At 36.1% G+C, this 26,928-nt stretch overlaps 6 protein-coding genes across 6 annotated transcripts in view; 2 read left to right on the forward strand and 4 right to left on the reverse strand.

Annotated features, from left to right (window-relative positions):
* The first annotated feature begins 638 nt into the window (after positions 1-638).
* Positions 639-10,519, forward strand: LOC145219189 (uncharacterized). The gene is made up of 18 exons (XM_080086581.1): positions 639-867; positions 1,243-1,308; positions 1,409-1,490; positions 1,844-2,045; positions 2,369-2,489; positions 2,875-2,990; positions 3,363-3,486; positions 4,140-4,237; positions 4,598-4,687; positions 4,952-5,070; positions 5,435-5,546; positions 6,250-6,314; positions 6,371-6,821; positions 7,195-7,334; positions 7,896-8,030; positions 8,481-8,664; positions 9,331-9,522; positions 9,907-10,519. The coding sequence occupies exons 1-18, from the start codon at positions 809-811 to the stop codon at positions 9,918-9,920; spliced, it is 2,370 nt and encodes a 789-aa protein (XP_079942707.1). The 5' UTR covers positions 639-808; the 3' UTR covers positions 9,921-10,519.
* Positions 10,520-12,120: 1,601 nt separating this feature from the next.
* LOC145217449 (ceramide synthase 6-like) overlaps positions 12,121-26,928 on the forward strand; it is a 53,164-nt gene continuing 38,356 nt past the window's right edge. Inside the window, exon 1 of the mRNA XM_080084717.1 lies at positions 12,121-12,283. The gene's annotated coding sequence lies outside the window, so the exon portion shown is untranslated. The remainder of the gene's footprint in view (positions 12,284-26,928) is intronic.
* On the reverse strand, positions 13,840-16,834 carry LOC145217448 (uncharacterized). The gene is made up of 9 exons (XM_080084715.1): positions 16,770-16,834; positions 16,626-16,711; positions 16,463-16,558; positions 16,254-16,392; positions 15,588-15,767; positions 15,422-15,524; positions 15,193-15,341; positions 14,750-14,919; positions 13,840-14,419 (listed from the first exon to the last, which is right to left on the reverse strand). Exons 1-9 carry the CDS (start codon positions 16,831-16,833, stop codon positions 14,222-14,224), a joined length of 1,185 nt encoding a protein of 394 aa, XP_079940841.1. The 5' UTR covers position 16,834; the 3' UTR covers positions 13,840-14,221.
* Positions 17,424-18,819, reverse strand: LOC145217450 (matrilin-2-like). The gene is made up of 2 exons (XM_080084718.1): positions 18,100-18,819; positions 17,424-17,664 (listed from the first exon to the last, which is right to left on the reverse strand). The coding sequence occupies exons 1-2, from the start codon at positions 18,328-18,330 to the stop codon at positions 17,470-17,472; spliced, it is 426 nt and encodes a 141-aa protein (XP_079940844.1). The 5' UTR covers positions 18,331-18,819; the 3' UTR covers positions 17,424-17,469.
* Positions 18,630-20,440, reverse strand: LOC145219972 (uncharacterized). Its single transcript, XM_080087267.1, has 6 exons — positions 20,325-20,440; positions 20,096-20,191; positions 19,856-19,994; positions 19,591-19,770; positions 18,908-19,010; positions 18,630-18,825 (listed from the first exon to the last, which is right to left on the reverse strand). The coding sequence occupies exons 1-6, from the start codon at positions 20,397-20,399 to the stop codon at positions 18,630-18,632; spliced, it is 789 nt and encodes a 262-aa protein (XP_079943393.1). The 5' UTR covers positions 20,400-20,440.
* LOC145218057 (uncharacterized) lies at positions 21,829-26,755 on the reverse strand. The gene is made up of 9 exons (XM_080085447.1): positions 26,626-26,755; positions 26,449-26,534; positions 26,090-26,185; positions 25,461-25,599; positions 24,544-24,717; positions 23,847-23,949; positions 23,035-23,186; positions 22,531-22,706; positions 21,829-22,185 (listed from the first exon to the last, which is right to left on the reverse strand). The coding sequence occupies exons 1-9, from the start codon at positions 26,744-26,746 to the stop codon at positions 21,997-21,999; spliced, it is 1,236 nt and encodes a 411-aa protein (XP_079941573.1). The 5' UTR covers positions 26,747-26,755; the 3' UTR covers positions 21,829-21,996.

The raw sequence follows: 26,928 nt of genomic DNA on the forward strand, positions 1-26,928 counted from the left end.
GGGATTCGTCCCCGGGAGTGTCCTGGGTTCGAACCCCGTGAAAAAAAAAAGTAGGCACGTGCCTACAGCCTAGTCAAAAATCCAGGCCACTTTAAAATGAGTAGAACACTGATAATTCTAATTTGTTTTTATATGCTCGATGGTATCAATGGTATTTTAAGTTTTAAATTGTTGTAATCTTTGCAATAAGCTTGACATAATTGAAGTTTGAACACCGTATTTAAAAATGATATTTATGAAAAAAAGTTTAATCGTATGAGGGAAGTGTTTGTTTGAAGTGGATGAGGTGACGGTGCAGACAACAACGTTGATGTTTTTGTGTTTGCAAGAAAACAACGTTTAAGATTGTTTGATTTTTTTTAATAAACAGATGCAAGTAGTAACTGGATTAATTATTCTCTTGTAATGTGTAAACAAGTGTAGGTTTTCGAATTTGTTTAGCATCGGTGATTTTGACGAAGGCTTAGTTTCTGTTGAATAATTTGTTTACGATTATAATCGTATAACTATAGTGCGATTTCAACTTAAAATAACTGAATTTATATATATATATATATAATGCATTCTACGTTAAGTATAAGTTACATGTAAGGAGATGTTAGGTCAAATATCGTTCGTGCAACGCTATTAACGTTAGGGTCCATGATAGGTCAAGTTTGGACTTAATTACGTAGCAAGTGTACACTTATGCCTCAAATCCATTGTAAGATACACTTGATAAACTGTATGTTTTCGTCAGCTAAGTGTTACCATGGTGGGGTTTCATTTTGCTGTTGTTCTCATGTTTGCAGAAATTTTAGAAATCTGAATGGAAAGAAAACTCCCATATTCTCCCTGGTCATCAAACGTGGAAGAGAAGTCTAACAAGTGTGTTCATTTTCTTATAAAAATGAGTCTATTTCTCATGTTAAAAAAAACAAACAATTCAATTAAACTAAAACAATTACCAAGCTAAAATTGCTGCCTAACTTTGTTGAAATATTTGTCAATTTAAAATATGCTGTATGTTTTAAAAAACAGGCGATTGTACAAGTAAATTCAATTAAACTAAAATAGTCACAAAACTGTAAATAGCTGCCAACTTTTTAAATCATTTGTCAGCATAAAATCAGCTGTACGTTTTTAAAAACAGGCCATTGTAGAAGTATAAAAATTATTGCAAAAAATTAGTTTCAGTGTAATTTTTGGGCTAAGAATGCAAAGATTTTTAAGTAAAGTTTTACACAATTTACTAATTTCCAGAAATGATGGCGCACTTCATGATTTGGTGGCCAGCATTTTGCGAGACTCTGGGGAGACTGAATGCAGGTAAAAAATACTTCAACATTAAACTTACTGCAGAGACTAAGTAGTTGTCATGTTGATTTGCTCTTCTACTGTTCATTTTACCACTTATTGTATTGTTTAGTGTAAATACAAAACCAACAACAGCCTTGGAAAATGAAGAAATTCCAAAACCTAACTTCTGCACTCCATCTCCCAGTAAAAAGGTGAGCATTAAAAGCAACAAAGGCGGAGATATGATGTATTTAGGAATGGTGTTGTAGCATAGCTTTAAAGAAAGCTTGATTGTATAAAAATCATTGGATATAACTCTGTTTTATACTGGTCATGTTAGCTAACTAAAATATAGCAAATACTTATGTAAGATATCCGGTTTATGTGGCCAGCGATGTGTAAAATACTGATAAAATTTTGGTATTTTGGATTCCAATAAACTGATCTGTTTATAAGTACCCATAATGTAATGGGTAAATGTTGAGAATAAAGGAGATTGAGTTTTGGGTCTGATTTCATATAACGTTCTTTATTACTTAGTATTTATTGTTAAGTACTTATTTAGATTCCGGTACCAACCATAGAAAAGCGGTCTAATCTTCATCGTTACCTCACTACTGTGGGTAATACAGGTTATGAATCGGTTTTCACCAATATCAGGACAGGTGCCGAAGGAGACAGGGTTTGCAATGTTGGAGACAGTTTTTTTCCTGGTACCAAAAATGCTGTTGGAAAAACCGCCTTGCCACATGCACCTATATATGAATGCAAGTTGATTCATTTTTTGTTTTTTTCAAATCCCATTAAGGTTTGTTTCTATTATTAAAGAGGTCAGATTGATATGTTGGTCGTGTTTGCAAAAGATGTACACTTTTTTCTTGTAATGAAACATAAAATCTTTTTAAATTTATTGAAGAGAAAGCTTTAAAATTTACAAAAATAATTGCTATGTGTGGTGATGCAAAAAGAAGCCGAAGTTTTGGCAAAGTTGGAAATAATAGCTCAGTGTATTTTTGCCAGTTGTGCAAAAAGGTTAATCATTGAAACATATTGATATATTATTTGTGCCCTAACAGCTGTTGTTGTTTAGCAATTAAGGAGCAAAGCAATGGCAGCTTCTTATCAGGTAGCGGAGATTATCTTTCTTCACCAAGTTTTAATGGAAGTTTAGATTATTCGGAGAACAAGCTGGATATGTTTGAAGATTCAAGGTTTAAGTCAGATTAGTAGTAGCAATAAAATCTTGTAGTATTTCAGCTTTAATGTAGATAGGAGCCCACAATTTATACATGTTTTATACATAAATATCTGTTTAAGAAAGGCGCAATGACTGCTAAGACTTAACAAAGGCATTATTTATTATATGATACTGCAGTCAGCAAACTAAAACTTAAAAGTTACATTAAAAACAGAGAGTATATTATAAACAGGGCCATGGATACCGATTACCAAGGAAAGAATATTTTCAAATTTTTATTATTAACCCAGTTTTCCAATCTTTTTTAAAGATTTTTATTAAAGAAAAAGATTTTTACTAAAGAACACAATACATAGGTAAAGATGCTTTTGTTACCAAACTTGTCTTGTTTCATGTAGGAATTCTAACTGCCACCCTCAAGGAGTTGGGTCTTCAAAGTTCAGCATGTCCTCATGGTGCGACTTCGCCCCAAGAATGTTTGGTGATATTGGACAACCCATCAATAACGGCAATGGTAATTAGTCTCTGATAATAAGTTGTCAGTTGCATGATGGTGTAGTTTGTTTTGTCACTGGGCAAGCAATGCCTGAATGTGTTGTATGATCACTTTTGATACGAAAAAAAAGTTTAAATTTTGCAAGTAGTGTGGCTAACACATTTGAGTTTGCTTTAGTATCACAAGGGAAACAGCTTAATCTATTAAAGGATCACACATCTGCAGAATTGAAAGATACCGGCAAGATGTTTTTAGGTTGTAATGTATACCATTCTACAAAGTACAAAGTTAACAGGGGTTAAATACTAAAAAACACCTTTATTTTTTACTGCATTCAGTAAAAACGCAATATTTAGGTGTGGATTTAAACAATGTATATTAAATTTACAGCTGTTGGTGATATGGGTAGTTTGCCATCACAAACAAACCAACAACAAACTTCAGATATTTATTTGCATTCAACACCACAACAAGTTCAACCAGTAAGAAATGATGTCAGCAATCTGTCTCCAAGGTAATGATTTGAAATACATTGTAACGACATGAGGTCAGTTTATCTAGTTTTATGGTAAATGTTATTTTTTGTAAAACAAATTGTGGATGACTTAATTTTTTGTAAAACAAATTGTGGATGACTTAATTTTTTGTAAAACAAGTTGTGGATGGCAAAATTGTGGTTTTCAAGTTGTTTGGTTGGCTATGTTATCAAATATTTTCCCATCATGCTAAATCTGTAGGTAGTTGGATAAATCCTAATAAAGACAGTATAAATTTACCTGTATACTTTATTTACTAGTCACAAACATTCAATTTGCATATATTATAAAATTGCTCACCAAGTAAAACACTAAATATTGCGAAGAGGCTACAATTGACTAACATACTTTATTAAAGTTGAGGTCAATTTATTATAATGTACCAATTTCTTAATACAGATGCTTATGTATATTTTATGTGATTAGAAGAATCCGGTTAATCGCATACTGGTTAATTGCATAGAGATAGAAAATGCCAACCATGACCATTTGTCCACAAAATCAACCACACTAATGCATATTCTGTTTAATTGATCAAATCAAATTTTTCATTTGATTAATTGGATCCACCTGTGTATCTGTAATATATATATTATCAACAGTTTAAATGACAGTTTTGGTATGTTTACAGGTCTGGAGATTTACAAGAGCGGTTAATTCAGCAGAAGTTTCGAGAATTGGGCTTGGGAAATGGAACCCCTCCGTTAGCTAGCAACCAGATACAAAATGGTAAATTATTTTTAATCTTATAACACCACACTTTAATTGTCAATTGTAGCATATAAAGGTTTAAAATGAACATAAATTCATAACTGGGATCAGCCCTGAAACGTACATGTAGCCCAGCGATGGTAACACCACACTTTAATTGTCAAGAGTAGCGTATTGCAAAGGTTTAGGATGAACAGAATTATCAGCTCTTAAGAGTTCATGTAGGCCAGCGGTCACAGTGCTCATATATAAATCATAGTATACCAGGCCTATTGATGGCATTATGGTGACCGGCTGATTTGGTATGATGCCTTTAATAGGCCTGTCACGTTCCGATTGTAAAGTATTGTTGTAATCAATAAGCAACAAATTGTTTAGGTTACGGTGCTAATGATGTTCCATCTCTGCCTCTTCGTGCTTTGGACCCTATGAAGCAACAAACAACGCCACAGAAAATTCACAATACTGGTAAGTCAACTAAACATATTTCACTGTGCTATGTCGTAAATTGAAATAGTTATAAGTAGTTAAACCTCACTTCATTGCCATTTTGCTGTGAGTCAGTAAAAGGGATGCTCCTTACTAGAGCAAAATCTACCAAATGTTTTGAGTATAGATAAGCAATGTTCCAAAAATTCAGGCTTTAAACATACGATCATTTATTGCTTTGATTCTGTAATTAATCACGTTAACAGCACTTGATCATAACCACTGGAACATTATGCTTTTCAGGTTGTGGTTCTAGTGAGTTTCCTTCTCCAATTGAACCACCTGGTAGTAGAGATACTTGTGGGCAAAACAGATACGACTCTCCTGCTTTTCAATCTATAGGAAACTCTAATTTACGAGAGGTACACAGTGGACAAAATAATACACACAAAGATTTATTTATTAGTCCGAGAACTTTTAATCAACTCGGTAATCATTAAGATGCCAAACATGATTGGTTGATGGTAAATGTATAATAGTTTGTTGTCTATCATTATTGTTTCAACCAATTTGTGGCACTTTTGAAATACTTCTGGAGACACTCTGCTTGCTTCTGATTGGCTTGTTTTACGAATAAACTGTTGCTGCCAGGCATAATGTATCAAACAAATTTGTAACTCTTCCAGCAGTTTTTTTTAATGTCAGCATATTCTAATTAAATAAAAAACTGCTAGAGCTAAAAAAATTGTTGATGTATTTTTTTAAAGTTTGAAGTTTGTTTATAAGGTCCATTCTCCTTGGCAAAATGGTGTTCCCGAGTTGTATTTGGGTGGAGGCGACTCAACATCTACACTAAACCCCATTTCCACCGAATACAACCCATTTGTAAGAAACACAGGTGGGATAAATGATATGTACATTATATTGTGTACAAATTATTCAAGAAGACTGAACTGATGGTGCCTGATAAATAGGCGAATTACAATGAAGGCAAATCCTGTAACACAGGTTAATTCCTGTACTCTGTTATAACCAGGGTTGCCATCAACATGGAACTTGAAATAAGGACACACGAACAATTGGACTTTCATGTCAAACGAAACAAACGTTTTTTTAACAAATCTTTGCATTTATATGAGCCTTGACATATCACATGTGATATTTCTTTTTGACAGGACCAATTCCAACTCCTTGTTTGTGGAAAACACGTAGTGCATCTCACGACAGCTCCGGTCTAGGTTTTTACTTTTAGCAGGGATTTGACTTGTAATTGTTGAAAATAAGACAACATAAGGACTCAAGTCAAAAACAAGGACAGTTCTTAGAAATAAGGACAAAAACTTTTTGTAAGACATTGCCATTCAAAATAAGGACAAATCTTAGAAATAAGGACGGTATGGCAACCCTGGTTATAACGTTGCACTTCCAAAATATTGCCTTTGTTATTAGGACAAACTATATTAATAAACTGAAGAGTCACCACTTTTAAATTAAGTTTAAACATGGGGTCTGAAATTTTGGCTTACTACAACATTATGTTACTCCGCTGCACCTTTTTTATCACAATCTAGGGGCTATTTGGTTAATTTGTATGTTCTTAGGTTCTTCACAGCATCGTGAAACAGGATTCGAAAACGGTTTTGGGGATGGAAACCCACAAAGAGAAGTGAGAATTTGTTGTTTGCAGAATTAGTGACTTTTTACAAACATTTTCTATTTTAGGTTAAAACAAACCATCCCTCAGTGACATCATTTAACAGTTCTCTAAAACCTGACCCAGATATGAGAGGAAGTCCCTTGCCCCATCAGGCATTTGGGCTTCAAGGCTACCAAGCTCTCATGAATAAACCAATGCCCCAAATGGGACCCCAGACCCAAAACCCCATGATGCCGGCATACATGCCTCATCCATTTATGCCTCATTTTGTTTACCCCACCGTGTACCCCTCTTTGACCCCCCTGGATCGGGCAAAACTTCAAGTGGTTGGTGCTGAGATGCCAAACCCCTTTATGTACAACCCCATGGCCCCAGGATTTCCCTGCAACCCCACCCAGCTTGCCCAACAAACCAGGGGTTACCCACCCATGGTGACTCCATATTTGGACGGCAAAACTTGGCCTTTTCTGCCCATGGGTGCTAATGGTGGCATGATACCATTCACTGGAGCTATGGGTAAGTTGTTCCTGTCTAACCTATTAGATGTATTGACGATCTATAAGTTCAGTTGTGCGGATGAACTATAAGATCAGATAGGCCATCACTGCGACTGATTTAAACTTTAGAGAAGGGTTGTAAAATCGTTAAATTTGTTCCCTTATCGTATACTTATCAATAAATAGGAATCATTATTGATTTTGATCTTTATAGTGCATTCGTTTCTGCTACAAAACTCGTCAGTGTTTGGTTATTTTTGCCTCAATTCCCTGCTAAGACTTGAAATTAACCTTAATTTTATTGCTTCGTGCAAAGTCGTTTTGTAGGATTTTGATTCAAAGTTTGACAGAAAACAAAATAACAGCTAGAAATAACTCGCACTTTGTTACAGGCGCGTTACCAGGCAACGGCATGTACGGTTTCCCGCCAATGGTTTGCAAACCGTCACGCACGTGGACGCAGAACAAGCTCTACATCGCTCTGGAGGAATGTAACGACCAGTACAGAAGCCTGGAAAAGGAACGGAAAATGGTAATGCCTCCTTATTAAGTCGGTTGAACGCCAGATAATGTGTGAAAGGAAGCATGATGTACTTGTTATGCATATATAAGGTGTGGCTGCCTGGTATAAGTACCGACGTTTCGACGTTCTATACAGTCCGCATCAGGGTAAATAACACAAAAGGCGACCTGTAAAGGACGTTAACCAGTCGGTACAAAAATACAATTGCCAGAAGAGCTCTATGCAGTTGGTACTTGTTAATGCATTCCTTGGGCTTCGTTTAATGAGACCGGTTTGTGATAAATGTGACTATATTGGCATATTCCATTTCCTTACTAATGTTTTCGTACATTGTCAAACAACATCATTTTTTACTTGTTTATTGTGACTTTTAACAGCTATTTTTTCAACACACCGTTCATTTCGTTATAAATTGCAGCAAAATAGACAGTTCCGTTTTTTTTACCAACTTTGGTTTCTCTCTAAAAAATGACAACAGATCAAATATAAGAGCAGGTCCCTCTTCTTCTTTTGGTACATCAAAGATTTTTTGCGATTCACCGAAAAGGTGCTGACATTTTACTTCATTAGACCGAAACTGAGCTTGGTCGACATTTTCCCGGGAGAAGAGTAACTGGATCCAACAACACGCCCCTTCCACGCCCACCTGCCAACCCAACAAAAGCTGACAAACTTATATCGGATCAGCACAGAGAACACAGCAGGGTGAGTCACCATCAGTGCTTTTATTCTTATAAGTTTATCACTTTCCACTGCAAATCGCCACCTTAAAACAACCTATGCAATTCGTAATACAGGCAATGTGGCCGAAGGCCGAGTTGGTTTAAAGACACTCAAATGTTTTAAGCTAGTTCACCAACCAGTATTGCGCAATAAACTGCCGAACTCGCCCAGTGCTTTGCGCAGCCTCGTTGTGCTCGCTAGCTTCATGGTTCGAATCCTGGCTCTCTTTTTTTGGAGTTTTGCACACTCCTACACTCAAAGTGTTTCGCATTTTATTTTGTAAACTGAGACATTGTTTAAAAGTTATTGGATTCAAGCATTGTCCACGTACAGAGGACATAAATGAAACTAGCAAACAAATAGTCAGAAGGCTGGTGTAGTTTCGCCTTTCAATATTCAGTAAGTCCCTGTTATAAGCCCCATACTTTACAGGTGATGGCGTTGATCGATCGCATGGAGCATTTGCTTGAAGGACCGATCCACCAGAATGTTGCCAATGCGATGGAGGTTCAATACAAATACATACGGGAGGTGGAAGCTAAGAGAAGAGATGAGATGAATTTGAGGCAGAGCACGAACAATTTACCTTCAGCTGTTCCTGATGAAGCAGAGTCTGGTACGGGAAGTTTTCCGTTTGTTTGTTTAATTTTGGTCGGTAATTAGTTGTACGTAGGAATCGGGCTTGAAACTTTTAACAAACGAACTTGATTCGGGCTTTACATTCCTAGTCAGTATATTTTTAAAATACAAATTACCTAGCTAAGTAGCTGTTTATGGACATAACCTGCCCAACAGCCCTAGAAAGTCTTGTTTAGGCAATTGTCCATTATGTATGGCTTTTTATTATGATCCTGTCAATCAAACTTGCGGGCCTAAACGGGCTTTTTAAAAACGATTCAAGTTCGGGTCGAGATTCGGGCTTGTACTTTCCGGTTCGAGACCGCTTATGCAGTGATAGGATGTATATGACTCCTCGACTGATCCAACCAGCGTTCCCCCAGCCGTATTTACCCACAAGGAGGTGCTGTAGCGCGTCGAGCCACGAATCAAAATCCACCAATTGTTTGTTTTTTCTCTATAATGCGCCCATAACGTTTCGACGTAGCTCAGCTATCTCCGGCTTGATGACTGTTTTGCACTTTAGTCCCTATGCTCTGCCCCAAGTCCCCAAAGCACTACACTAACAATGCAATATAATCGTGCATGGCACTGGACCCATGCAGTAAAGTCAACTTGTGTTATGTAAAGATGCGGAGTTATTTTTCAACATTTGTGCTCGCAGACGTTCTTACTTTGGCGCTCTCTGAAAGCCTGGAAGCACTTACGAAGGCCACTCGAAAGGCGCGCACAGCATTGTGGGTAGCCTTCCAGATAACTCTCGAGTGTAAGCCGTCGCCGGATGAGCCGAACAAATCCGATGAGGCTAGGGAACCGGCCGAGGAAAGTTCAACCGACCTTCTTCCTGCCATTGAAGGTATGTAAAAATATTTTTGGAAACATGGAAACTTTTTTTTTGGAAAAACCAAAATTTACTCATGCATAACTATAAAGAAAAGGTCAATTTTCAGTTTGTGTGTTGTAAAAATTATCAGTTTTGCACATTAAATTGTTAACTTAAAATTTTGGCAGTAAAAGTCATGCCAATAAGACCAAAGTATAGTTAAATTTTCAGCGTTCTTATTTATTTCTGCAATACAACTTAGGTTTGTTGCAATTGTCGCTTTATAAGAAATTGGTCTTGCAAGATATGCCAGTATTTTAATGAAGGCGTCCTGTATGGGACGTTGAAACGTCGATTATTTATAATAAAACTGCTGGAAGAGCTATACTCGTTTATTCAACTTCGCTGTCTTAAAAGCTTTGGAGGATTAATCGTAGCAGTTCGTCTGTCTTCAACTGATCATCGAATTCTACTTTCCATCGACTTCCAGGTTCCCAAACCCCATTTTTTCTATCGTTGTCGTTCTTTATTTCGTTGCTAGTTTAAGAGATTTTATTCCTGTTCTTGCTGAATTTTCTGTTTCAAATTGTTTTCCCTTTCTGCCATCAATTCGCACAAAAAGTTATTTTTAGCCACCCATTCAAGTTCAAATTTTAGCATGAAGTCGTTTATTCTTAGTGTTTTTTTTATATCAAGCATTCAACCCCATAAGTTTTGTGTTAGTTTGTTACGTTATACACATTTCTATGAGCAGTTTTTACAGTAATGAAGTTTCAAATGAATTTATTTCGGGCCATTTACCTTAATACCTTGCTATAACGATTTGACTTTGAAATGAGTTTACTTTCTGTTAAAATGAAAAGGCTGTCTCGTGAAATAAAAGGTAGTGTTTTTAGGAAACAATATTGTCATATTATCATGACACCTAACCGTTGTTATTTTTACTGAACGTTGGTTTTGTTGTCAAATTAGGCAATTATCTATACTTGCGTTGGTTAAGTTTTTGCAATAAAGATTGATTTGAAGTTCATTGTTTGTTAGCTTAACTGATTTTGATCACCTCCTCATACGAAGCAAGATCTTTGTTAGGAACACTATACACGGACTTAAAAAGTAATTTAATCAATGTTTATGATTAAGGTCTTTGCTGTTTGAAATTATATCTTCTGAGACCCTAGATGCAGACTTATAGGCAGGGTTGCCATACCGTCCTTATTTCTAAGATTTGTCCTTATTTTGAACGGTAGTGTCTTAGAAAAGTTCAATGTCCTTATTTCTGAGAAATGTCCTTATTTTTGACTTGAGTCCTTCTTTTGTCTTATTTTCAACAATTACAAGTCAAAACCATGCTACTAGTAAACGTAAAACGAGACGTTAGCGATCGTGAGATGCGCAAGGTATTTACTACTAGTGATAGTGATGTACCGAATCGGCGAAATTTCGATTCGGCCGAAACCGAATATTCGGCGGTTTTGCCGAATCAACCGAATCATTTATGACGTCACGCGAAGTCGTACGCTACGCGTTTGACATGAAAAAAATGTTTATCTACCAGGCAATTAGTGCAGAATAGTTGTGTTTCGTCCTCATTTCAGTTCTGTAGGGTTTAAAATTGCCTCAAGCATGATTGGCAACCTGTCAATGAGTTGCTAATTTTTTTGACAACAGTGGGAAACCGATAATGTGTTGAAATGTGTTGAAAAAGATAAAAATTGACGCGATTTTCGTTATGTTTGGGCTTTTAAAAGATTTGCGTGGTACCTTAAGCAGAAAAGACACGTTTAACGCTTTACATTTATGTTCGTAAAAGATTCGGTTTCGGCCGAATCGCAACAAATTATTCGGCCGAAACCGAATCTTTGCAAAAATGACCGATTCGGCCGAATAAATCCGGCAAACCGAATATTCGGTACATCTCTATTTACTACGAGCAAGGAGTTGCTGAAACAGATTGTTTCTGGCCAAAATATTGCATATTATATGTCAGGGGACGTATAAATGCAAAGATTTGTTAAAAAAACGTTGGTTTCGTTTCGTTTTAAAATTTAATTTTTCGGTTGTCCTTATTTTTGGATTCAAGTCGATGGCAACCCTGCTTATAGGGTTGAAAATAACATGGCTTATGACAAAGTGGTTGCTTTAGCCCAAGAGCCAAATCTGGTAGCCGCTTTACACAAAGCGTATGTAAGTGTGAATGTAAAAATAGTAAAATAATCCAGCTAACAGTTCTTTAAGTTCCAGAACCAAAGGAAATCTGTGAATGTAGAATTACAAGCATGGTCTTCTAAGACCTTATAAATGTTAGATGTGGTCCACGGCGTACAAAAGTTTGATGATTTATTATCCCCACGAGTTGATGTACCACAAATATACCCGAACAAATCTTGTCCTCTAGCACCGTGGTTTGCGCAGGTGGTTGGATGTAATTTGCAATACAATGATTTTCGGAGTTTTTTAGATTTTCAAAGGGGAGAATTGACAAAATCGAAACTACTAGTTCGTAGATTTAGCTTTGCGCTCATGAAGCTGTTACGATTTCTATGCGGAGGCGGGACTTTTATTTTTTTAAGTTGGTAGTCAGATTTTGTTTACTTTTTCTGTTTTGTTTTAATTTTGCATTAAACGTGCTTGTTTTACAGATTTAGGTTGTAATACTTCAATTTTGACTGAATTGTTAGTGAAGTATTCATTGACAGTGCTTAAGTTTTGACGAAACAGCTTGAAACCAGCCGACAGTGGAATGAGAATTTGGATTTTTCAAGAATCGGCGGACATTCCTTGAAAACTGGACACAGTAAAGTTTGATCGTATTTTCGTGTGTTGTGTGCATGATTCTGTTTAAACAGTAGTTGTTAAGACGACAAAAATGTTGTAATTTTAGTCACTTAGCCTGTTTTACCAGATCTAGTTTAGGTTGTGTTTGGCAAAGAAATTTCAGACCAGCTAAATGAATTAGAAACATATTACTAGTTTTGCACTATTGCGGGCAAGCTAACTTTCAATTTCTCCGGACATTTAATTAAAAGATCGGACTATCATTAAAACTTAAATTATGTGCATTTTTCTATACATCCATCTGTTCATCAGTATTTGATATATAAAGGTCAAGATAGAAGTAAACAGCAAAATGTTTACTGTAACACATTTTCCAAATCCTCATGCTATATTCCTTTTAAAATTAACACCATTGTATTGTCTACTGTTACTAACTCAATAGTTCATATACTGTGTTGGCTAAGAAAGAAAGCAGATAGTCGATGAGCATTAGTTTTAATTGGTTTGTGCATATAATCAGGTTTGCTGAGACAGTAACTTGAAGATAAGTACATACCATAAAGGATAGATGTTTTGAGTATACTGTGATCAAGTACTCAAAACATCCAGAATGTGCACCAAAGTGATAATAATAGTAGGGTTGGGCATTTGACCGGTCAAATAAAATCTGGTCAATTGACCGGTCAAATACTTGTCAAATAGGTCAAATATCGGTCAAATACTATTCACATTATTAAATTGCACTTTTAGTTTAAAGTTGAAGTTAAATCTTCTTCTAAACCATAAGTAGTGGAGATGGAGGTTTCAACTCATATAAATTTGTTTGTGAAATGGGAAATATTCAGTTTATATTATATTACAGACTACTCCGACTGCATTGCGTGCTTCATTTCATCAATGGCCCCACCTGTGTGCCTGTAATTTTCATTCAGTAATCACATTTGTGAACTGAATTCTCATTATATTCTATATACATCATATTAAAGTCTAATTTTGACTGAGATTTAACTGTAAAACTCGCTTATCCTGCTTAAAGTCGTAATTTATGCTGTTACGCTGTTGTCACATCTCTATTCATGACAAAAAAAGAATATACAAAAGCTTAAAATGTACATACTTTATCCCAATCAGTACTGACCTGGAACTTATCCAAAAAAATCTATTCAGGGCAATTATAAGCTAATAGCTACAAACAATTTTTGGATCAACTATAGAAAAAAGGACTGTAGACCTACAAGTTTACACAGATGCTATAAATAGCTTAGATTTTTTTATCTGTCAATAAACATGTGCAACATTTACAAAAATGTCCAAGTAAATACTAATGAACTAACTTTCCCCCATGGACATATCACACTCGATTTTTATTAAAATAAAACGTTTTTTATTAAATAAACTAGAAGTGATCCATGTTTTTTAATTGCATTGTAAACCTTGCAAAGTTTGCCATGACGTAAATCAGATCATAATTTCAAATCAAAAGTATCTCCTAATTGTTTTGTTATTTATTTTAAATGAACAGAACACATCTATATTGGCTTTAAAAGCACTTATTAATACAAAAGTATACCCTAAACTGTTCTATCTGAGGGTTATTAGAAATAATTTACCCTTTCCAACAACCAAAAGCAAGTACAAAAAAATTTAACACATTTGATTTTTAAAATTAAAAATAGTATTTGACCGGTTAAATAAAGTGCTGTCAATTGACTGGTCAATTGACCGTATTTGACCGGTCAATTGACCGGCTTGACAACCCTAAATAATACACACAGAAAATGTGCACAAAAGTGATGCAATCAGAAGTGAGAGATGAAATATGTTTAATAGTGGTTGGTGTTTATTACAGGTTAAACACCAAGTACATATAACATACAAGTTTATCATGTCAGTGAAACAAATGTTTAACACAAAATCGTTGCTTCAATTTGTGTTTAACTTTTTTAACGTTCATATTTCATGAGTGGTTGTGCATGATATGGTCACACGGATTCGGACAATAGTATTGTTCAATATGATCAAAATGATGTGGCTGAAGCGTTTCTCCATAATCTTGATCAAAAATCCAGATCTTGCTTTCATCTCCAGTTATTTGAAGAAACTTTTCTCGGTCAAATTTAAAATCTCCATCCAACTCAAAGCCAAGCACGTACAACTAAAATACCAGAGTGTATTTTAGTTGAATAACTTTATGCCTATCCTTGGTTGATAAGATGACATTTGTGCTAAAGAATCAAATCAAAGCAAGTTCAATCTTCTCAGAGTTGTTTAAAAATAAGTTTTGTGATCATTCATTTAGGTGTATGTAGTTTAGATGAGTAGTTACCAATAGGTCCTATCAATCCTTGTGTGTTTACATAAATTTCGAAGCTATTGAGACATCAGCCCAAACAATCAATGTGCTAACACAAATGAAGGTTTGTTTCTAAATTCATTTAGCTGTTTCTGTAAAAGTAAAGCACTGAAAGTTAAAACATTGTGTTACCATGTAACCCCTCCTTCTTGCTTCTTCTGATGGCGCTTTGACATCATCATCAGGATTTTCATTTGTCAAAATTCCAATTGCTTTCGGCACTTTCTCATATCTCATTCCACTTTCTGTTGTTAACAGATGATCCAGTGTATACTGAATAGCAGCTCCCATGTTTACAGGACCTAAAGTTTGTAGAAAAAAATATATTTATACATGCAGCTGAACTTTGTTTAACGATATACAACACTACAAGGCAAGGCAATTTGGTCACTTTTTTGGCACAGTTTTGAGTTTGTTTTTGCTTTTGTTTGTAGTTTACACTTTGTAACTTTGCTTAACCTTGTAGTTGAGTACATCACAGTCACAAGTTTTGTACTCTTTGCGTTAATTAACACCAGTACAAAATAACCATGCTTTTGTTTCCCACACAAGAACGCTTATAGCAATTTTGTTACCTGTATTGTTAATGATAATTCTTTCCCTAACCAGTTTCATATATTCGTCAGCAGTGTTATAATCGTTGAAACGGACAACACTTGATTCAATCGGTTCTTGGTTAAAGTACATCGCAGAATTTTTCATGGCGTCGTCGGCTATATCTCCACTATAAACAATCGTTCTTGTTTAATGTTCAAAGCAACAGTTGTTTAAATTACGACAGAGTTTCAATTTTAATTCACTTACTACACGAAAACGTTAAACAGATCATTCAAGCGCTTCTGTGCGTTTTCTCGCCGAAAATGTAGAAGTTTTACATCGTCGTAAAGATAAAACGGCGGGCAAGGACCTAAGTGAAATAGTAAACCGTGATTTGTGCATGCTATTATATGATTGGTTTGATCTGACTCACGTGAACAACATGGATTATCATGAGCCCAGGTTCCATTATCGCGACATACATTCGTGTAACGACCCGGTGGCCAAACGTCGTAACCTTCTTGTGTGCATTTGTATTCACAAACTTTTCCATCGTTGTAACATTCCATTTCCCCATGGGGAAACTCTGATATAGTAATCGGACAATCCATTGCTGCATAATAACACAATTCGTTTTACGGTGTTCTTGTTTACTGTTACTAATGTTTAAAACAATTTTTTAGTTTAGACTCAACAGTACTCTGTTTCACACCACCTCTTTACCTTTTCACTGTTTAAATTTTGGCAATCACTTGTCGTATTTCTTGTAGTATTAGTGGCGTATAGGCATTTAAAAATTTTGGGAGGGTCAAATACTTTGTCCAATACCATAAAGTTAAGCGTTAGCCTCACTGAAACCACACTGAATGGAAGTTTCCCAATATACATCTTCAAAAATTTGTTAGACCCATGACCTTTTTGGCCCCTTTTTGTGTAGGCTACGCCAATGCGTAGTATTGGATATTGTAACAGAAGCACATTGTGCCGATTTAATGATAAGTTAGTTGTCAAAAGGGGCAAACTGTTTTGACCTATATAGTTGATTTTGTTTTACTTTGTTGCTTTGCCTGATAATACGCAGAATAAGTTGTTACTCAACCTTGTTTAGCTGCCTGATAATGTGGAACGCAAGTTGGCGATCCAGCGTTGCACAAATCCTTGCCATCGCAGCAACATGAACAAAATGAATTGGTTTGATCAGAATTACATTGTCTCGATTTTCCAGACCTTGCTGAATTCTGTATCAAAAAGTCTTTGTGTATATACCGTAAGGTTGTCATATATTCTTCTGGTAAATTTGTATCTCACTTGTTTTTGGTTGTTACTGCAAGCGTTGGCGCCTTTGCAGCTTTTTGTGATCCATAGATGATCAAGGTACCGTCTTACGACCGTCTCACAAGTATTCTGATAAAGTGCACTGTGGGTTAAACTGTAGTTTTTGATTTGTTTTCGCTGTTACAACGAAAGGTACCTGGTTTGATTGACATTCTTGGATGTGACCATTAACGTCGCATTCCTCAAAACTTCGTGAAGCATAACAGTTCATACATTTCAACGCTGCAACAAATGTTTGTGTTGGAAAATCAGTATAACTATTTGCTTTACAATGACTTACCTTCGCTAGCCTCAAGAATTGCAAGAAGAACAAAAACAATTCGGATACTTTTCTCTTCAGACATCTCAAAACACTTTAAACTAAATTCTCAGCAGATTTTTGGACAAATGTTTCATGTAGCCCAAGCGCACTTAGCCCCAAGGTAAAACTGACCTGAAACATTCTGTTTACGGAACTTTACTTCATTGCTTTCTTTAGAAACACGTTAATGAGCACTTAAAGCATCCTTTCGTTGATTGTTTTAATAGCAAGTTTAAAATTGTCCCAAAAGCTTTTTAGGATTGCGGTTATTAAGCTTTAAAGCCATATTTTTGTGTAGGTAATAAATTGATGAACTCGATATGCTAAGCGCTTTATTTAACGGTGAAATCTACTGTCGTCTTGCGCTTCATTTATACGTTGTCCATTTTACAGATTTACAAAGCCAACAGAGTGTTTTGTTTTACAGTGCCGAAAACTTCAAAAACTAATTGTTAGCTTAATCATACTTGTGTATATAGAATACATCATGCAGGCGTTTCAACAATCACTGTTGTCATCATCAGTGTGGGTTGTCAATCGAGCTTATGATTAAATTACTTTCAAGTACGTGTATAGTGTTTCTAAGTAATTGTAAACCTAAATCGACTTACAAATAGTATAGATTTGCGTTTACGTTAAAACTTGCACACGACATAAACAACAACTGTTGTTTTTAGTTTTATTCGTGATTGTGTATGTGATCACATGGATTGGGGCAATAATATTTATCCACAAAGTCGAAGTGGTGGTGTTCGAACGTTGGTCCGTAGTCGTAATCAAAAATCCAAAGTCCGTCTTCGTGCCCGGTTATTTGCAGTAACTTTTCTTGGTCGAATTTGAAATCTCCGTCCAGCTCAATGCCAATCACATACAACTGAAAAATATATATTGTGAAAGTGGTATTTTTCATTTCATTTTGTTGTTATCTTGGTGTTTTGTAAAGATGGTCTAAAAATGAAAATTAAACTGTAAAATAGGATGTACCCCTGAAGCCTTTATTTATGCAGACCAGCGAGCGGCACACTCATACATAAACCAGCCAATATAACTCAGGTCGTAGAGCGCCAGCCCCGAAATAGCTCTTATCGTGGGTTCGAGTCCCACCGCATACTAGATTTTTGTCGTTGATGACTTTCCATGTGGGGATGCTTGAAAGACGTGGTTGTTTGGGTGAAGCTTTAACAGGCGTGGCTAACTATAAAGAGGTTTTATCATATGGCGAAAAAATATAATCTAATTTAGATGTTCTATATATACATTTTCTATACATTATTAGATTTGTAGCAGCTTTTGTTGTGACATATCTTACCAAGATGCCCCGCCTTCTTGCCTCCTCTGCCGGACCTTTAACATCATCGTCAGGATTCGCGTTTGTTAAAATTCCAATCGTCTTTGGGACTTTCTCATATCTCATCCCGTTTTCGGGGGTCAACAGATGGTCGAGCGCGTATTGGATTGCAGCACCTGTATTCACTCGACCTAAGATGCAACTGATTTTGATTTCTTTGGGATTTTGTATTGTATTAAAATAGGAAAACATATGGTAGGTAACTAAGGATGGAAAACATTTTCATAATAACGGAAATAGTGGATGAATATCCTGGAATATATATTCGCATCTTCAGTTCCTTATTCGAATAGAAATCACATAAACGGTGATCATCGATAACCATGCTACCTGTTGGGAGCCTGATACTGTTCAGTTTGAACACTCTTAACTTAGAATAAGCTTTGGCATTTGGACTCAGTGAAGCAGTCGCTGACTTATCTGGTTATTCTAAGGCGACGTAGCAAAAATAAATGCCCATTTCGTCGAAAACTAACTTCTTGTGAAGTACATCAAGTGCTAAGGAATAAACAAACCACGTTTTCAGCAATACAACCTGTATTGTTTATGACAACCCTTTCCCGAACCATTTCCATATATTTCGTTGCGTTTGCATCGTATTCGTTAAACTTGATGATACTAGATTGAACCGGTTCCTCGTTAAAATACATCACCGAGTGTTTCATGGCGTCTTCTGAAATTTCCCCACTACAAATTCATCAACGTTACAAAACAATCATCAGTTGGTCATCTGAAGTAACATTTGTTAAGATAAAAATAACGTTCTTACTACACGAAAACGTTGAAGATGTCGTTAAGGCGCTTCTCTGCTTTATCTCTCTCAAAATGTAAGAGTTTAACATCATCGTAGAGGTAGTATGGTGGGCAGGGTACTAGAAGATGAAACGTTATTTTAGTTGTGTTGAGTTTATTGCGTTTGGTAAAAAAGAAAGGCATTGCGACACAACTAAACTTAAACAATCACCAAGCTGGAAATTACCGCGCAAAGTTGAAACGTTTTGAAGCGCAAAACAAAGCAGGTCACAATTGATGAAACAGGGCTAGACGCATTGCTGTTTGTTTTCGTGTTTTGTTTTAATACTTCTTTACAGTTTATTGACGTCAAAGTTATGACTGAATTTAAAACACACCAATCACACATACAGCGGTATGGGAAAGACTACTTTATCTTATATTTTAAACCTTACAATAACAATTCTGGTATTGTAAGCTTATTCTCATACTCTACATAGCAGAAAGCATTAAAACTGGATTTGGCTTCTTGCAAGTCTCTTCCAAACCTGCTTTTAAAATTTGCTGGTTGTGTGTATGCGACTTTTTGTTTAATTAAACAGTTCGATTAATCGAGAACGTTGAATTGCATAACAGTGTTTTACTGAATAGTTGTCAACTTGGGGACTATATGCCCACAACAGTACGACACAAATTACTTGTTTCAATCGAACAACTTACAAGCACAACAAGGAGTTTCATGTGCCCAAGTTCCATTACCACGACAGACATTCGTGTAACGACCTGGTGGCCAAATACCGTAATCTTTTTCTGTACATTTGTATTCGCAAACTTTTCCATCGTTATAGCATTCCATATTTCCATGGGGAAACTTCGTTGTGGTAAGCGGACAATCTTTTCCTGTTGAAACCAACTTAGTCTCAAATGTCTTCTGGTTTGGTTTACATATGGATTTAGAATGCAATGTTGGTTTGGTTAGTCTAACCTTGTTTTAATGGTTGATAATATTGCACACAAGTTGGCGACCCGGTGTTGCACAAATGCGTATCACCGCAGCAGCACGAACAAAATGAATTTGTTTGGTCTGAATTACATTGGGTTGATTTGCCCCCTCTTCTTATATTCTAATAAAACAAAAAATACGTTGCCAAATAACAGAGTCCCTTGCTTGCAAATCTTGTCCAATCTTTTACCGCTTTCTGTTTGGGAGGTTAGGTTTGCCTACCTGTTGTTGATTGTTTCTGCAAGCGTTCGTGTCTTTGCACCCTTTCGTGATCCATAAATAATCACGATATCGTCTCACGACCGTTTCACATGATTTCTGTGAACATTTTGAATTGATTTTTATGCGTTAAAGCTTTAATATGTAAAACCACAAGTTTAAATAGCAAAAATTTAGGGCACGTTTACAAATTTTGCTACTTAATGTAAGAGTTGTTGTCGTGCAATCAAACCTGATTTGCTTGGCATTCTTCTATATGACCATTGATGTCACATTCCTCAAAGCTTCCAGACGCATAACAGTTCATGCATTTTAACGCTGTAAAATAGACCTGGCAATTACACGTTATTATGTATCAGTTTCAATCCCTCGGTCAAACATGGCAAGGCTAAAAAAGATATTCTATTATCATGATAAGACGTTTTCTATGGGACTTTGAAATGTCGATTATTTTTATCAAGACTGCTGGCGCTTATATGTCAATACTGACTCGGATAAATTAGATAAATTAGACTATCATTAGAATATCGAATTAGAAATATATTAAATTATGAATATTTTCATGATCCAAACCCTGTTACTTCTTTAAGTTACCCGCCTTGACTGGTTTGCTCGGTAGTTAAAATATCGGTTTGCTCTCAGTCAAACATGTTAATATTAGCTCTTGCAAGACATATCTTAGGCAATCCCAGCTCTGTTACTGCATCATTACTGCAACACTTGTTAATAAAGCAGTGCGCACAAAGTTACCCACCTTGGCTTGTTGCTGGAAATACAAGAAAGAACAAAATATACAACCTTCTCATAGTTTCTCCTTTGATAAATATCACGACAAAACACCCGTGCGTTATCTCTTGAATCCATCAACTACAGACTACGAAAAACACGCATAGCCCCGGGTATCGTTTCCTGCCTTTATATTTCATTAAACTTAACTGTGTGAAGGAATGTTGTTGATAAACCCATGCCGTTGTTTATTGTGTAAGCATGCTAAGCCTTTTGCTTGAAGTTTGCCGATCACGTTGTTGAAAACATCATGCCAAAAACTTTGGTGTGTTGTTACGTGTTAAATCATAGCGAATTTTTTCAGGACACCATAAAAATTGTATAAAGCTGTTGCTGCCACGCATAATATCAACTTTATAGAGCTCTTCTGATAGTTGTATTTTTGCACTGTAAACATTAACCTGATCCTAGTTAGTGTGCGAAAGTTGTAGTCAACGTTCTTTGTTTGTGAACCTTTTCGGCAATTATTCATGCCAACAGAACCAGAGTTGCAACCAGCCGGAATTCAAATTACAAGCCTGAATCTTGCCCGGAATTCAAATTACAAGCCTGAATCTTGCCCGAACGCGATTAAAAACTAGTGGTACAAAGCCCAAAGTGGTGAAATAGCGGCACCAATAATACAGTCTGTGGTGTCAATTCCGAATCAAGAACCTTTTTAAAAAAACTTGGCGTGACTTACACCTCTGGCCGAAATAAATATTAAATCACGTTTTAAGCCCAATATGCCTTATTTCTCATAATGGAAGTAAAATACTAACGTTTAAAATTTCGAACTTGAGCACGTAACTTCACTAGACCGTTAGTTTTATTGAAACTTAAGCCCAAACTTTGTTCAAAACAGAACGGAAATTTCATTAATAAGAAAATATTTACTACATTATGGTCAGAACATTTATTCAATTCCGTTTTAAGTGCCACGTAACCAGTAGAATTATTGCAATTCAGGTTAAATACTAACGGCTAAAATTGCGAACTTGAGCACGCTTCACTAGACGTTAGGTTTTGTTCCAACTTAAGCCCAAAGTCTGGTCATAAAATTCATTAAATCACGTATTGAGTACCATGTAGCCGGTATATGTTGTCGCCATAAGCTTTGCCAGGAATGAGTTGAAATTTTATTGATGATCGTGCATGATATGGTCACACGGATTGGGGCAGTAATACTCGTCCATATTGTCGTAGTCACTGTGTTCTCCAAATTCTCGATCAAAAATCCAGATTCTTCTTTCGTCGCCGGTGATTTCAAGTAACTTTTTTCGGTCGAATTTGAAACCTTCGTCCAACTGTGTACCGATCACGTACATCTAAAATGTTTTGAATATTATTAGAGCTGGAGTATGTAAAAATGGTCTTTGTTTCACCCTTATATGTGACTTAGTTTGTTAATGCTTCTTGTCTACGTATCAACATAGCGGCAACTTTTGTTATAATATTCATGTAAAAGCACCAAGCGAATCAAATGACAAACATATTTCGGTTTTCTTGTATACAGCACTTTGATTTGATTCTGTTTAGTTGACTAAAGTTTGCAACTTGGAACCTATCTGTTGTTAAGTGTTGTTTTAAGAGTACTGAGTTTATCTGGCCTTACTGCCCAAGCGCTACTTTGGCACACTAGATGGCAGCAAAGACAAACAAACTCTTTTTACCAAGATCCCCCTTCTTCTAGCTTCTTCGGACGGTCCTTTGACATCATCATCAGGATTTGCGTTTGTCATAATTCCGATCGCTTTTGGGACTTTTTCGTATCTCATTCCCTTTTCAGTTGTCAGAATATTGTCGAGTGCATATTGGATTGCGGCTCCCAGATTCACACGGCCTGAAACTGAAGGCAAATTTTATTTGCATTGCCACTATATCTCATTTTCAATGTTAACAGGTTACATAAATCAGCAAGGGCACCAAAATTCGTGGGTTATCGTGGAGACAGTTAATGTAGGTAAAATGTTATGCAAATTAGGAGAACGAGACACGGTTATTCTAATTATTTTTAGCCAAAGATATTAGTCAACAACCAATTCAATCTTAACCTGTTATGTCTTAAACGAAAATGCAAATTGAACTATGGCCCAATTTATAACACAGTAAAACCTGTTTTTGTTGAACTCTGTCGAGTGGATAACGCTTAGGGTAATAATTTTATGTACTAACACCTGTATTGTCGATCTTAATTCTCTCTCGAACTAGTTCCATGTATTTTGTAGCATTCTCTCCGTAGTCGTTGAAATTGACCACACTTGATTCAACCGGTTCCTCGTTAAAGTAGAAAAGTGCGTGTTTCATCGCATCTTCCGCTATTACGCCACTGGGAACAAAAAATGCGTGAATTATTATTAATGAAATTTTATAGGTTATTTTCATTTATACTTTCGTTTATTTGGATGGCAAAATTTACCTACAAGTTCAGTGAACATGCCGAAAACATTCTTAAATATCCTATTTTTCCACACCTAACACAATTTCCTCACTTTTCACCCTATTAGCTCGTCAAATCTATTTCCTTGGGGAAATCTACCCCTGCTTGGAAACCACTATTTCAGGGCAGTAACAACCGTTTAAAGCAGAACATAATACAAGCAAACTGAAAGGTATACAACAAACAGTTGCTGTACTTTTGAAGTGATTGACATTTTTAATATCAAACTTTGGTTATAGTCGTAAGTTAAACCGCAGTGAATTGATTCTGGGAAGCATTCTCTATTCTATTACCATTATTGTAACGATTTCCACTTTTCATAATATATATCACAAGTTTTAAAACGTTTGTTTTAAAGCTGAAATCAGTTGGCTTTAGTATAAAGAACAAATATATTTCGCTTATGCAAGCATCTTTAGTGTCTTATTCTACTCATTTTCACATCACAAACACATCTCCTTTGTTTGTATTTAGATAGCAGTTTCATTATACATGTTTTTTTTATTACAAAGTAGGAAACTATAAACCAAATGACAGACAAATACTTACTAAACAAATGTACGGAGGAAGCTGTCCCATCGTTTCTGTGCGTTTTCGCGTCGAAAATGGATAATTTTTACGTCGTCGATGAGATAGTAGGGAGGGCAGGGTCCTGTCATAACAAATAAATGAAGAATTTGCCAAACTGCTGCATTGGACGATATTAAACCTGCGTAACGAGGTTATAATCTGCTTCAGGGCGGAACAGACGGACAGATATATACAAATCTTATGCGACATGGGAGGGTTTCTTAACCAAGTATGAAACGCCATGTAGCTAGCCGCTATAAATTTTAGTTATAGAGTGGTATGGAGTTATTTTTTACCAGAAAATGTAAAGTTTGTCGATGGAAAAAAAGTTGGGAAGTTCTTTCTTCTGATCGAAACGTTTACATGATTATTGCATTCTTAAACTGTTCAACCCAAACATAGTCTTCGTTACAAGTCCACACCTCTTCCTTAACAGTTTGATGACTAATTATGTGGTAGTAGATTTGTTGGGTATCATTTGCACCTCTACGCTATGAATTTCAAATAACTTGACTCTCATTTGCCCCTCTACGCTATGTGAATTTCCATTTACTTGTGATTTTTTCCATTGAGTACACAAAGTAATTTCATTGCCAAACTAACGTGGACAACAAAGACTTTTATGCAGAAGTAAATCGTGATTTGTGCAGTTTATGATTAATATGATCTGACTCACGTGAACAACATGGAGTCTCATGAGCCCATGTTCCATTATCACGACATACATTCGTGTAACGACCTTTTGGCCAAACGTCGTAACCTTCTTGTGTGCATTTGTATTCACAGACGTTTCCATCGTTGTAGCATTCCATTTCTCCGTGGGGAAACTTTGATCTTAAAGACGGACATTCTGCGCAAAAATACATTTGCTCTACTTGGTTAAGGTTTTCATTTTGCTTTAATTGTTTGGGGGTATATGTTTTGACATGGTTGTGTTGTATTTTCCTAATGCAACGCATTGTTGATCTCAATGACTTCCTGGTCGATCTTCTATCTAGTCGCATTTGTCCTCATTATCTTCTTTGCTGTAAGCAGTCTTCTTACGTTTTAACTAGTTTAAAATGGTTGTATCTAGAAATCCCACAAATCGAGTCGTTGTGAGTGATTTAAAGTGCACAAAAATATAATTTATATTTCGGTTTGCTTGTATGCAACACTTTGATATGATTCTGTTTAGTTGACTAAAGTTTGTAACTTGGAACCTATGTGTTGTTTAGTGTGGTTTTAAGAGTACTGGGTTTATCTGGCCTTATTGCTTTTTATAAATAAGCTATTTCTGCCAGGCACAATATCAAGTTTATAAAATTCTTCTGACAATTAAATTTTTTGTACCGACGTTTTGACGTCTTATACAGTTTGCCTTCATCAGGGATCAGGGTAAATGACACTGAATGCGCGTAGTACAGTGCACGATAAACAAAGAAGAAAAGAATTAAATGCAACGAAAAACACAGCGCGATCACGAATTATTGGACCTATGCGCATTCACCCTAATGAAGGGGCCTGTATAGGACGTCGAAATGTTGGAATAGAAATACATTTGCCAGAAGAGCTCTATCAACTTGTTAGTGCTTTTTGTGTTAGTTACTCAACCTTGTTTAGCCGCTTGATAATGTGGAACGCAAGTTGGTGATCCAGCGTTACACAAATCCTTGTCATCGCAGCAACACGAGCAAAACGAATTGGTTTGATCAGAATTACATTGTCTCGATTTTCCAGACCTTGCTGCGTTCTGTTGAAAAATTTTCGTCGATGTCATTAGTTCATAACACAGCTACGATAGCTGCGGTTATCTTAGTAATAAATCAGTGGTTACCAACGTGCAGCCTGCGGGTGAAATAAGACCCAACAAGGTCTTTAATCCAGCCCACCGAGCTACAGATTACAATTGCCTCATTTCAATGTTTACTTGTTTTTGGAATCACTATTTTTAACCCTTAATTTTGCCAGAAAAATTTTATGTTTTTTTAGTGTTTTTTTATTTACTTTAAAACAAAAGTTATTAAGTATGTACTGAAGTATTTAAATTTCTTTGGCCTCCAGAGTTTGAACGTTTAAATAGAAGTTTTACATGTTTTAAAAAGTTTGTTGTGAGACAGTGAGACAAAACTTTGTGTGAAATAAAACTTTATTAAATATCCTTCTTTTGGAATCTTCAGAGCTTCAAATTAAATATTTAGAATCCCATTTCGTGTATTTGCTTCAACTAGGTCATAGTAAACCTGTAGTTGGTTATTGTGGCAAGCATTCTTGTCTTTGCATCCTTTCTTAATCCACAAGTAATCACGGTATCGTCTCACGACCGTTTCGCATGATTCCTGCACATGATAAATTAGTTTTTCAACTTAGCACTGTTATTATTATTATTATTATAGTTTCCCGCGCTCTTGGGCGCATTGGGCAGCAAGATTGTTCCACTTTTTTTAAAGTAGTAACTCTTCTTGCTGTTTCTGTAGCGGTAACTTGTTTTACGGGGTCGGGTTGCTGGCCCGACGCCCAACCCTCCTTCTCTTTCAGCCGGGCTTGGGACCGTCCTTGGCGAAGTTAACTTAGCACTGTACCTGATTAAATAACCATTCACCTGGTTTGGCTGGCATTCCTGTATGTAGCCTTTGATGTCACAATTTTCAAAACTTCCGGAGGCATAACAGTGCATGCATTTTAACGCTGTGTAAAGCAAATGCAATCGAACTGTTGTTTAATTTTACAAACCGACAAGCTTAGTAAAACACAACAACAAAACAATAGTGAAACTTACCTTTACAACTTGATGATAAAAACGTTGCAATTAACAGTGCCAAAACTACCTTTTCCATTCTTGCTGCGTTATCAGGTGCCCACCCAAGTAAGACCAGGATTGCTAAATTATTGCAACTCATTAGTCTTGTAGCGTTACTTTTAGCAGATAGCCGCAGGTCAGAGTCGCTCAATCTTTTCGTTCGGAGAAGCTTTGATATTCTTGACCGCCAATTTTGACTTTAAATGACCCTAATTTCGTTGCAGTTTAACCAGATAAACGTGTTACCTTTGCAAGACAAGTAAATTTTCTTGGACAAATTGA

This window comes from Phallusia mammillata, chromosome 3 (genome assembly GCF_965637545.1).
Source record: "Phallusia mammillata chromosome 3, kaPhaMamm4.hap1.1, whole genome shotgun sequence".
Lineage (NCBI taxonomy): Eukaryota > Metazoa > Chordata > Ascidiacea > Phlebobranchia > Ascidiidae > Phallusia > Phallusia mammillata.